Source organism: Haliotis rufescens, unplaced genomic scaffold (genome assembly GCF_023055435.1).
Source record: "Haliotis rufescens isolate VD_foot unplaced genomic scaffold, xgHalRufe1.0.p SCAF_16, whole genome shotgun sequence".
Lineage (NCBI taxonomy): Eukaryota > Metazoa > Mollusca > Gastropoda > Lepetellida > Haliotidae > Haliotis > Haliotis rufescens.
Genome location: NW_025963846.1, coordinates 22354166 through 22365902, shown reverse-complemented (window position 1 = coordinate 22365902; position 11737 = coordinate 22354166). Strand labels below are relative to the sequence as shown.

The following is an 11737-nucleotide window of genomic DNA, read 5'->3' as shown; positions in this document are numbered from 1 at the left end:
AGAGTGGTAGTACAATATTCAGTGGCAGTATATAATATGATGGCAGTGGTCAGTATTAAATACAAAAATACACTGGTGATAGCAAAAGTCAGTGATAATAATACATATTCACCAAGCGGAGACGGTGGTCAAGCTTCCGAGATGGGCCTAGGCTTGGCATCCAGGGTGATCTTCATGCGAAAGCTGGTCTTGATGTACTCTCAGATGAAACTGTGGGATGAAATGTGTGAGAGATTATCTTGTCACACCTTCATCCTCTTCTATAGCCCCAAAACCTTCCATATATCCGGGGCGGTTGGGTAGCCTAGTGGTTAAAGCATTCGCTCGTCACGCTGACGATCCGGGTTCGATTCCCGACATGTGTATAGTGTGTGAAGCCCATTTCTGGTGTCCCCCGCCGTGATATTGCTGGAATATTGCACAAAGCGGCGTAAAACCATACTCACTCACTTGGATAGTTGTAGCACTTGACAAGTTGGGGTTTGGTTTGGTTTTCAGCTTGAGTCTTCAGCTACCCAAGCATAGTATAATTTTGTTTTGTCTGAGTACTGACGGACTAACTCACACTTGATGATGTCTCTCCATTGCAGTATTTCTACAACCCTCAAACCCAACAGTTCATGTACTGGGACGCGGAGAAGTCCACATATCTTCCTGCACCCTCACAAACAGAGCTCAGTTTTGATGGAGTTGAAGACAAGAAGGATAAGAAAGACAAGAAGGAGAAGGTCAAGATAGCCAAGAAAATAGCAAAGGTAAGCAAGAAGTACCCCATTTACTTGCTGGGATGGACATTGTGGCAGCTTGGAAACATGTCTGGGATTTCAGGTTGCAACTTGACACAAGCCCACTAACAGGAGACAGTTCGTCTAGTGTTACAGGTATCCTTATGGCCAGTAGAATTTCAGGCTTTCTAGGGGTCTCGTTATATCATATCACTATTGGTGCTAGAAGATATGTAAATATGTAAATTTCCATTAGTTATGATTTACTTTCCCGATTTGACTGCATTTTGTATATTGTTATATGGCAGTGTATTTTATTGTTGAACAATGATTGTGACTGTTTTACATTGTTTCTGTTGAGATTCTCTAGACACTCATTGCATTGTATTTTGGCAGTGATTAGTCATCAGGAATGTGGTACTATTTAATGTAAGCAGTCATCAGGAAGTTACTATATTTAGATGCTAATATGATATGTAAACTTCCGGTTTACCTCATGCAGAATATACTGTAATGTTCTTGTGTCGCTAGACTGGTGAGGGCACTGTGTAGAAATTGCCAGTAGCTAGGGAAGACTATTGACAAAAGTCAAGAGTTGAGAAATAACTGACGTTTACATTATAAGTGAGGGCGATAAATATACTAAGAACAGGAAAAAACTCATACACTCCATGTTTTGAAATTGAGCTTGGCATTATCCTAAAGTTAAAAGTTTCAGATTTAGGGGGTCCCTAGAACCAAATACCACAGCAGCAAACCCCCCTTAAATGTAAAAATGGCACTTATATGTGGCAAGTACTTTTATGTGTGGGTATAGATTTGATGCTTTGTGTCTCTGGCTGTTCAGGACATGGAGAAATGGGCCAAGTCTCTAAATGCCCAGAAGGAGATGATGAAGGAGGGCACGAGGAAGATCACCATCAACACTGGAGGCATCGGCGGCATGAGGAAGGAAGAGCGAGAGTCTGCCACAGCAGATGCAGGATTTGCCATCCTGGAGAAAACTGTACGTTCTTGAAGATCCCATAATATTCTTTATGTTGTGTATCTGGTGAAACAGGTGTATCATCGTGTTGAAGTATAAATATTTGCATGTGAGCCTTGTATGGAGAAAACATTTTGAGGACAAGACAAAAGGTTTCAGTAATCAAGACATTTTAGTGCATCTACTCATTGTAATTTGCATTTTGCTAATACTTCTCCATCTTTGCAGAAGGGGGAGGACAAGAAGTTGATGCCACCGCCACCTTTGGTAAGACATCAACACATTTTATGTAGAACTTGTCTTATTATAACAGCATGTGACCCGTGAAGATCCGATCACCTGACGTCATCTTAAACAAAAGTCTGGATTATGTCGTTAACGAGTTGACACTATTTCACTGTAGATCAAATAAGATGTTGTGAAAATATTGCTTTTTCATGTAATGTTGGAGTCAAAGTCGGGGGTATTAATGAGTCCTGCTCACTTTTTACCTTGTAATTAAAACCCCATGTCTGTAAGTCATAATTTCTAACACTACCCTGATTCCCTCCTCCACAGCTGGGTGGTGGTGTGAAAGTGGCTATACCTCCCCCAGGGAGCAAGCCCGGGCTGGTGGCATCCTACGGCGGAGACAGTGACGAGGAGGAGGATGACGACAGTCAGGGTGCTGCAATGTCTTCAGGACGTCTAGACGAGACAAAGTTGGTGGACTGGGGCAAACTGGCCTGTTTGTTGTGCAAGAGACAGTTCCAGTCAAAGGAGATCCTGACAAAACACATGCAGTTCTCAGACTTACACAAGGTGAGAGTTGGACTCTTTTGGAATATGTTTGAGGAATCAACTTCATTGTTGTGACTGTAGGAATATCAAAAGTATTTTTAGGAATATATTTTGTTGTAGATTTACATATATGAAGTATTTATTAGAAATATATTTTGTTATAAATGTAGGAATTTGAAGTATTTGTAAAGAATATATGTTTGAAATACATGCTAAATGATAAAATGCTGAATACAGTGATAGATTATTCATGTCAAATGCAATATTGGATATCTTGTTAGATAAACATTCTTTGGGGTCATTAGGTGTGTGTTGAATTACTTGTAGTTTGACACAGTGGCAAGATAAGACAGTGCAGCTTAGAAGCCTGCCAGGATCACTTCACATCATCTTAAACAAAAGTCAGGATTATGTCGTTATCGAGTTAACACTATTTCACTGAAGATCAAATAAGATGTTGTACCCTAAACGTCATACAACTAAATTATGTGCTTTATACATTTTTTGTTGCAGCAAAATCTAGAATCTCTACAAAGAAGTAAAGTAGGAAGTGAAGAAAAGAAAGAGGTAAGAAACTAGTGTTATAGGCTAAACACTCTACGTGGCATGTGGTCCTGTGTGTAGCCCACAGGTCACAAGTAAGGTGAACTAAAGCAATGTTGGTCTTAGAGAGTAGTTGGAGGAGGGCTGCATTCGGCAGCTTGACTCCTGAGTGTTTCTAGAGCTTTGGTCTCTTCCCAAAAACAAACAACAATCAGACATGTCTCCAGGAATATTTTGATTATTTGCTTGTTACCCTCACCCCCACATGTTGTTTGTGAATTATCTCCACAACTGCAGTATGGATTATGTGCCAATGTGTTTTGGGGGTGTTTGCAGACCTTATTTCAAATATCATGATAAGGATTTGACAAATTTACTGTTTGTTAGAAAAATATGTCCTAAATATCTGCATGGATTTGGCACCATAAATGAAAATAAATGGAGCTTGTTCTTTATACCTAATAATGATTGTGTTGCTCTGGTGTCCATGCTTATCTGAGGAGGCGACTAACGGGATTTGGTGGTCAGGCTCGCTGACTTGGTTGATGCATGTAATCTCATCCCAATTGAATGGATTGATGCTCATGACGTCAATCACTGGATTGTCAGGTCCAGACTCCATTATTTACAGACCTCCGTCATATAGCTCGGATATTGCTGAGTGCGGCGTTGAACAAGAATTAAACAAACAAATCTTAAGATAAATACCAGTACCACTAATTTTGAATAGGCCTTCCAAATGAGAATAATAATACCAATACAGGTGAAATACTATCCATTGTCACAAATTATTCTGTCCTGTTTACGGCGTGGGTCTTAGCCATTGTTGTGGTAAACACTTGTTTTGACCAGATGTGCCCTTCTGCTAATCGAACTCCTTTACTTGTTTCAGTATCGAGACAGAGCAAAGGAGAGACGTCAGAAATACGGTGCTCCTCAACCACCTGAACCGAGAAACCGTTATCAGGCACCTGCAGTGTAAGTTCATCACACCAGAATTGTCCAGGAGGCAAGATTTAATATGTATCCAAAACTTTACTCCATTGCTATACGATGGAGCATCGGAGTCCTCTCATGTTGATGGGTGACGATGTCGGAGAGTAAGCTATGGGTGAAATGTTTGTTGGTGATGGAATCTCTGCCAGTCCTGCAGTCAAAGGTGGTGTTGGTTGTTACAGTTATGAAGAGCCAACCAAGGCAGGGCTTGGCGGTGAAAACATCGGCAATAAACTCATGCAGAAGATGGGATGGTCAGAGGGCATGGGGCTTGGCAAGAAATCCCAGGGCATTGTCGACCCCATTCAGGTCAGACTGTGTGTGTAACTGGTGGGATTGACACGTTTCTTCTTGTTCCTTGTCTGCCTCTGTTGCTTGTCATTAAAGGACATCTAGAACCTTTGTCATAAGGACTACCTTGGTTATTTTTGTTAAGATTTCAGTCAATTTTTAAAGATGTTATGTGGATGATGTTTGTTGTTTGATGTTTAACTCCTAAAGTCAAATGCATCAACTGCTGATTAAGAAACAGTTCATCAAATCAAATGTATAATGTAAGTGATTTGAAGCTTTGGTGTAACTCTTCCTCCGTGAAGTGGAAATTAAATCAGAACTTCCTGGTAATTCTGGAGAAATAGTTCTATTAAGGAGAAGACTATTGTATTTACTAAAGTAACCAGGTTGACAACCCCAAAACTGGTGAGGACTGTAGTTACATATAGCGTCATGTTGCGTGTTCATGAAGGCGATATTTGATCATACACGACAAGTTTCTTTCTTCAGGCAAAACGTCGGGTTCAGAACACAGGTCTAGGACTGAGTGGTTCCAATGTTATCTCAGAAGTTGGAGACTCGTACAAAGATGCCGTCAAGAAAACCTTCTTCGCTCGATACAATGAACAAGATTAACCTTGGAAACCCAATTGTATTTTTTGTAAATCTTGTACAGTGTACATATGTTCCCGATTCAGTCATGTCTACACAATTCATCACAATGTACTTATCATGGTATAAAATATGAACCTTTTAAACTTTTGTTTTTGTCAATGAAACTTGTAGATGGTTCAAGGCTACTCAATTTTAGCAGCTTGACTCCTGAGAGTTTCTAGGGCTTCGGTCCTGACCCACTCTGAAGCACAAGTAAACCATGTCGTGTCTCCTTAGGCAAGTGACTTTCTTCAAACTATGCCTCTCAGGGTTAGAACCATCTTCCGACCGCCTCCATGGTCTAGTGGTAGAGCGTCCGCCCGGAGAGCGGAAGGTCCGGGATTTGATCCCCGACCGTGTCATATCAAAAGACATTAAAAGATGGTACTTGTTGCTACCCTGCCTGGCTAGGGGCTAAAACAAAGAGTGATTGGCTCGGAGTCAGTATACTGTGTCTTAGTGGGGTATTCATGTTAAACTGCGGCATGGTATCTCAGTGAGCTAGCACTATAAATCGGCATCAGTCCGGACTAGTACAAGCAGCCATGCACACACGTGCATGCACGTTGCTTTATTACTGCAATAATCTTGGACGCGACGTTGAACCCCATTTCACCTCACCTAGAACCGTCTTCCCGAAGGCAAGAGCGTCCACAAGCCTTTTTATCAAAGTTTTGTTTCCGCCCTTGCCACATCAAGCCCAATTTCCTGTGCTAAATATGATTGGACTATCACACATATCAATAGTCCAATCAGAGAACATTTCACAAAATTAATATCCACGACTGATACACCTTCGTATGAAAGTGATTTACTTTGTTGACACGCCTTTTTCCCCCAACGATTGCCTATGTTTTTGTGTCAGGGATGAAATCGCGAATGTTTTAGTTTTCTGATCGACTAAATATGAACAGCGATCTGATTGGATATTGCGTTTTCATAACAAGGGGCACAACTCGTGATCTACATGAAAGGGCACCAGGCGTCAAGCCAAGAAAAGTGGCCTTGATGTGGCAAAGCTAGAAACTAGGCTTTGATATATAGGCTAGTGGACATGCTTAAATAGGGAAGATGGGTTAGAACTTGCCAACACAAACACTAGCCTGCTAGTCTAGGGCTAGTACAAATTCTTAGGCCTAGTTCAAATTTCCCCAGCATTTTATCTTTACCCAGCCTAGTAAAGCTTTTGAGTTGAGTTCTAACCCTGCCTGTGGACATCTAACAATGACTGGACAGGATGAGATGGTAGTATGACTCCAGCACCTCGTACAGCAGCTTGGTTTGTATACTCCCCATGGGGCTGAGAAGGAAATTTGAGTGCACATGGCACCAAAGATCAAGTTGCATGAGTATTCACTTGGTGAATGGAATCTGACCCATTATGAATGGTATTTTACTTTGTTATTAATTATTTGCCTCAATACAGAAGTCATGTAAATATGACCTGCTTTATATACCCAACACCTGCATACAACACTGCACCATGTAAAGATGAGCTATGCTTCTAAAAAATTACATGAAAAATAGGAACAAGGGTCCCAGAGATTTTTGCCTTTAGACTGATTCAACAATGAAGTGAGTGTGTATAAGGCGGCTCTTTGCAATATTCCAGTGGTAGATTTGAGCAATGATTCACGCTGTCTGTAGGTAGACACCATCAACCTAGTGACCGAGCCTGCATGACCATGCGAACCATGAGGTCACCTGTCAAGAACAGTGAGTGAGTATGGTTTTACGGCGCTTTTAGCAATATTCCAACAATATCACGGCGGGGGGACACCAGAAATGGGCTTCACACATTGTACCCATGTCGGGAATGGAACCCGGGTCTTCGGCGTGACGAGCGAACGCTTTAACCACTAGGCTACCCGACCGACTGTCAAGAACAGGCTACAGGGTGCTTGGGACATTCGAACCTGGAGTCCACACTGATTCCCACCTTAGTCGACTTTCAGGACAAGAAATTGTGAGTGCTGCGGACACAATCTACCCGCAGTCTCCACTGGGCATCAATGAAATAGTGGGTACAAAACTACAATGCACACAGAAATAAGAGAAGTTATGTATTGTCTAGTAGCCCAGCCGCACTTTAGTTATGTATCGTTTGTTTGTTCGCTGGTATATGATGGTGGTCTGAAAATAATCGAGTCTGGACCATACAATCCAGTGATTGACATCATAAGCATTGATTCACGGAATTGGGATACGATGACATGCATCAACCAAGTCAGCGAGCCTGACCACTCAGTCAGTCGCCTCTGACAAGCATAGTGGTTTTTTTATGGCAAGCATCTTCACGGGTCAGTTATGTATCAACACATTAAATTATCTTAACAAAACATGTCCCAGAAGGGTTAGTAACAAACAACATATTTTTTATTGTGGTTGCCAGAGAAATTAAAACAATTTGTGATGGCAATTATTATTAAGGATAGCTGTTGTCAAAAGAAGTTCACTTGCTACAACATACAATTATTTGGATTATTGGTCACAACGAGCTGTGTTCCCAACCTGGTAAAGCTTCAACACACTGTTCCAGCTGCGTCATGGCGACCCTAAGATAATCAAGTCTGGACCAGGCAAACCAGTGACTGAAAGCATCCATACCTTTTCGGCACAATGACGCACGATCGTGGCTAACTTGTAAAATGGAGTAAGTTATGGGTGGTGATGTGATGTATGTACTAACTAAAAAAGTATCTTATAAAGTTCAAGGGGGCACAGGTGGCTCAGTTGTCTTAGGCGTCGCGATTCGTTGTACAGAGTTGCGTCCCTTGGGCACGTCAGAATCCTATGATTGTTGGTTCGAATCCCTGTTCGCCCTGATTATGTTTCTTGGTTTGTCAGCACCATACCGGTGCTCGTGGGTTTCACCGAAGTGATAAACGTCTGAGACCCTCATCACTTCAGGCTTTCCCCATTAAGCTGACACTCCGCTCAGCCATATAACTGGAATACTGTTAAAAGCGGTGTTAAAAACCGAACTCACTTAAAAAGCTCAATAAATATATTCTGAAACTAAATCATGTATGTTTCAATACATATTAATGTAGATATCTCGACTTTAAGGTCATGATTCACAATTTGCAAGTGTATGTTCACTCATGCACATGTTGTTGTTTTTTAAATGTAAACTACTTCCAGTGATTGTTTAGCTATCGGATTCTCATCAAAACACGTTTGTTTACCGTAAATAACTCTTACGCAATGTCTCGGCATGCTTAAAATCAATGTCAGCTTATGTTTGTTGGTTGTCTAACAAGCAATATTCCTGCTAAATTACAGTGGCCTGTAAATAAGCGAGTTGGGACCAGACAATCCAGTGATTAACATCATGAGCATCGATCTGAGATACGATGACATGCATCAACCAAGTCAGCAAGCCTGACCACCCGATCCTGTTAGTCGCCTATTACAGGCATAGTCACCTTTTCGGCAAGCATTCTACCCCGGGATATGCCACAAACAGGAATAACACACACGAAATTGCCAGACATTTCCATGTTCATCGAAACAAATATCATCTCTTTGGAGACGTTATCTACATCAGGGTAACTCTCATAACTTGCAACGTCCACGTATGACGTCACGTCAACAAGACAACCATATTCGGTTTGTGCATCTACGGAATCGATACCAAACTGCCACATTAACAGCTCGGACAATTCCCGTGTTGAAGCCAGTTAGTGGCCTTACACACCCGTTGATAGGAGTGAGTGAGTATGGTTTTACGCCGCTTTTAGCAATATTCCAGCAACATCACGGCGGGGGACACCAGAAATGGGCTTCACACATTGTACCCATGTCGGGAATCGAACCCGGGTCTTCGGCGTGACGAGCGAACGCTTTAACCACCAGGCTACCCGACCGCCCCCCGTTGATAGGAGCACAACATCCAGCCCCAACGTCCAATGATAGGCCCAATTTTGCTTCAATGTCACCTTCAGGCACGCCTTGCTTGGTGTAGACACCGTCCGAGGTTCAATACAAGACTTGGACAGTATCATGTACACAGATGAGTCCAGGTGTCATCTGGACAGCTCTGATGGTCGTGCAAGGGCGTCCAAGAGAACTCTTCAGCGACGCTTGTGTTACTCAACGTCGACAGTTTGGGGCGAAGTGTGATGGTAGGGGATGGCATCACAACTCATGGGAGAACACAATTCATTGTTAATTGCAATTTGAATGGCGGACACTACCGGGACGTCATCGTTTGAGGCCCTGTTCTACCGTAACTTCACTTAAGAGTATAGGGCAATGCCCGCCCACATGTTGCACGTGTTGTGACATACATTTTGAGGCAGCATTGCATTGCTGTACTGCCATGGCCGGCATTTTCTCCAGACCTCTCCCCAACAGAACATGTCTGGGATGGGATAGAACAACGCCAACGACAGGACCGGAACCAGACGGTAATCTCTGGTTGACATTTGGAACAACATCCCCCAAGCTTTTTCAATCATCTTGTGCCTTCAATGCACCGCCGCTGCCTCGCCTTTATCAACGCAAATGGTTGACATTCTCCATTCGGTTGTTTCACCACCCCTATTTTCAACAACATAACATTTACACCACTTGATATAAAACACCGCTACTTTTTCCGTTAGTATATTTGATACAGAATCTACACGATTATTGATGTTGACAGAGGTTACAATACTCTATTTGACATGGAGGTTACATGTTTATGTTGGGAATAGAAGTATTGCCTTAATTTCTGAAATAGGTAATGCGTTTATATTGGCAATAATGTTGGACCATACATTATACCTGAATATGTGTCAACAGTTTAAATTGTGAGCAAAGACAGCCACGTAAAAACAGTTTAAAACTGTCAGAATTGGTAGTCCTCTGCTTAAATACCTAGGACAAAAGTAGTAACAAATATGAAACCAGAAACTATCCCCAATGTTTCTAAATTTGCAAGAATGAATGTAAAGAACATAAATGGAATACACAACAGTTGAAGGTACTTTACTACTTTACACAAAATTTCAACTGAGACTCAAAAACCTAATAATGAGAAAGGGTTTGTTGGTGCCATTCATTTTTTTGTAATTGTTTCTCGAAATATAAGCGATAAATTCCTTATGATTCGAACATAAGGGGAACCATACATAGATTTGAGTATCCTCAAGCAGGCAATTTCTGAGATGTTTACAGACTCGAAACTGCATTTTGAGCGAATTTAAGATCGTTACAGAACATGCTGAGAAGAAATGGCTAATCGGCGGTCTTGAAGTAGCTATTTAAGTACGACTGATGTGGCGGTCATATTAAATATCAGATTCAAACCCCTTGAACATGTTCAGATTGGTTCTGTGGTTTCTGCGGAGATGTTTTCAGTGCGAGGATGCATTTTGAGAGAATGTTTGGGCATGGTCCAAAGTACAAAGGTCAAACCAAGGTCAAGATGTTTGGGCCCCTCTACTAACAGATAATTGTGTGGTTGCCATATTGAAAATCAGATTCGAACCCCTTAGACAAAGGGGTGTGTCAGCTTCATTCGTCAAATGGCTTCTGATAAGACTAAGTTTATGACGGATGACTCATGATTTTGTGTATTTTCAAATGTGGCCACTGACAGCAATATTTGTTTTCCGATTAAGATGTCTTGAGCAAACTTAGTATTACAGAATGTGAACATCTTGCCCCCCAACTTTCATATTTTGTAATGTTTCTGGTTTTTAATCAAAGATGGCTTCCTAACGGCAATTTGAAATGTAGAAGCCTTGAACGCCCTTATTGTAACAAACGCCCATACAAAATGTATGATCTATGAACGTGCTCTATAGGTTTTTGTCCGTGATCAACATTCTGCCTGTGTAGAGTGGAAATTTGTGATGTGCTTTGGGGATGAGTGTAAGTAGGACTCACGCTACAGTTTCATAGTTAATTATTAGATGGTATTCAGGATTCAGTGGAGGAAGCGGTTGGCACCCTCCTTTTTCGGTTTTCAATTCTGGAGTTTTGCTCACTCAGCCTATGTCAGTATAACACGTACATTACTATATTTGACATCAGACAGATAGACGGTCTGTCTGTCTATATTTAACATCAAAATCGACCATCCTATGAATTATATCTCCATTCTATATAATGATAAATACCCTTGGACCATCCACCACCGTATGGTACTAATGGAACAACTATTTGATTTTGAGAGAGGGGGTCGGGATTTTATGACAACAATAAATGTCTGTATATGGCTACAAACCCTACATCGATAATATGTCATGGCGCATACAATGTTAGTAAAAAGTCAGATGAAATAGATAAGTATCAAGTTGAAAAATATTTGTTGGCACTGTCCTGAGATAGTTTGGGCACGGGTGGCCCAGCCGTTTAAGGCGCCGCGATTCGCTGCGCAGAATTGCGTCCCTTGGGCACGCCAGAAACCTATGATTGTGGGTTCGATTCCCGGTTCGCCCCGATTATGTTTCCAGGTTTGTCAGCACCATACCCGTAACAACAATAGTGAGTGAGTGAGTATGGTTTTACGCCGCTTTTAGCAATATTCCAGCAATATCACTGCGGGGGACACCAGAAATGGGCTTCACACATTGTACCCATGTCGGGAATCGAACCCGGGTCTTCGGCGTGACGAGCGAACTCTTTAACCACTAGGCTACCCGACTGCCCCTGTGACAACAATAAATGTCTGTATATGGCTCCAAACCCTACATCGATAATATGTCATGGCGCATACAATGTTAGTTAAAAGTCAGATTATACATAGATAAGTATCAAGTTGAAAAATATTTGTTGGCACTGTCCTGAG

The 11737-nt window shown here is 41.7% G+C and overlaps 1 protein-coding gene across 4 annotated transcripts in view; it reads left to right on the top strand.

Moving 5' to 3' along the window:
- The window catches only part of LOC124118146 (RNA-binding protein 5-like), a 36043-nt gene extending 30983 nt beyond the window's left edge, over positions 1 to 5060 (top strand). For 2 of the 4 annotated variants that reach the window (XM_046480248.2, XM_046480246.2), the window contains exons 15-22: positions 591 to 755; positions 1573 to 1731; positions 1939 to 1977; positions 2269 to 2511; positions 3004 to 3057; positions 3926 to 4011; positions 4212 to 4338; positions 4813 to 5060. In XM_046480248.2, coding sequence (XP_046336204.2) covers positions 591 to 755; positions 1573 to 1731; positions 1939 to 1977; positions 2269 to 2511; positions 3004 to 3057; positions 3926 to 4011; positions 4212 to 4338; positions 4813 to 4938 — 999 coding nt within the window. In that variant the 3' untranslated portion in view covers positions 4939 to 5060. The remainder of the gene's footprint in view (positions 1 to 590; positions 756 to 1572; positions 1732 to 1938; positions 1978 to 2268; positions 2512 to 3003; positions 3058 to 3925; positions 4012 to 4211; positions 4339 to 4812) is intronic. The other 2 variants (XM_046480249.2, XM_046480250.2) reach the window with 2 other exon arrangements.
- Positions 5061 to 11737: the final 6677 nt, after the last annotated feature.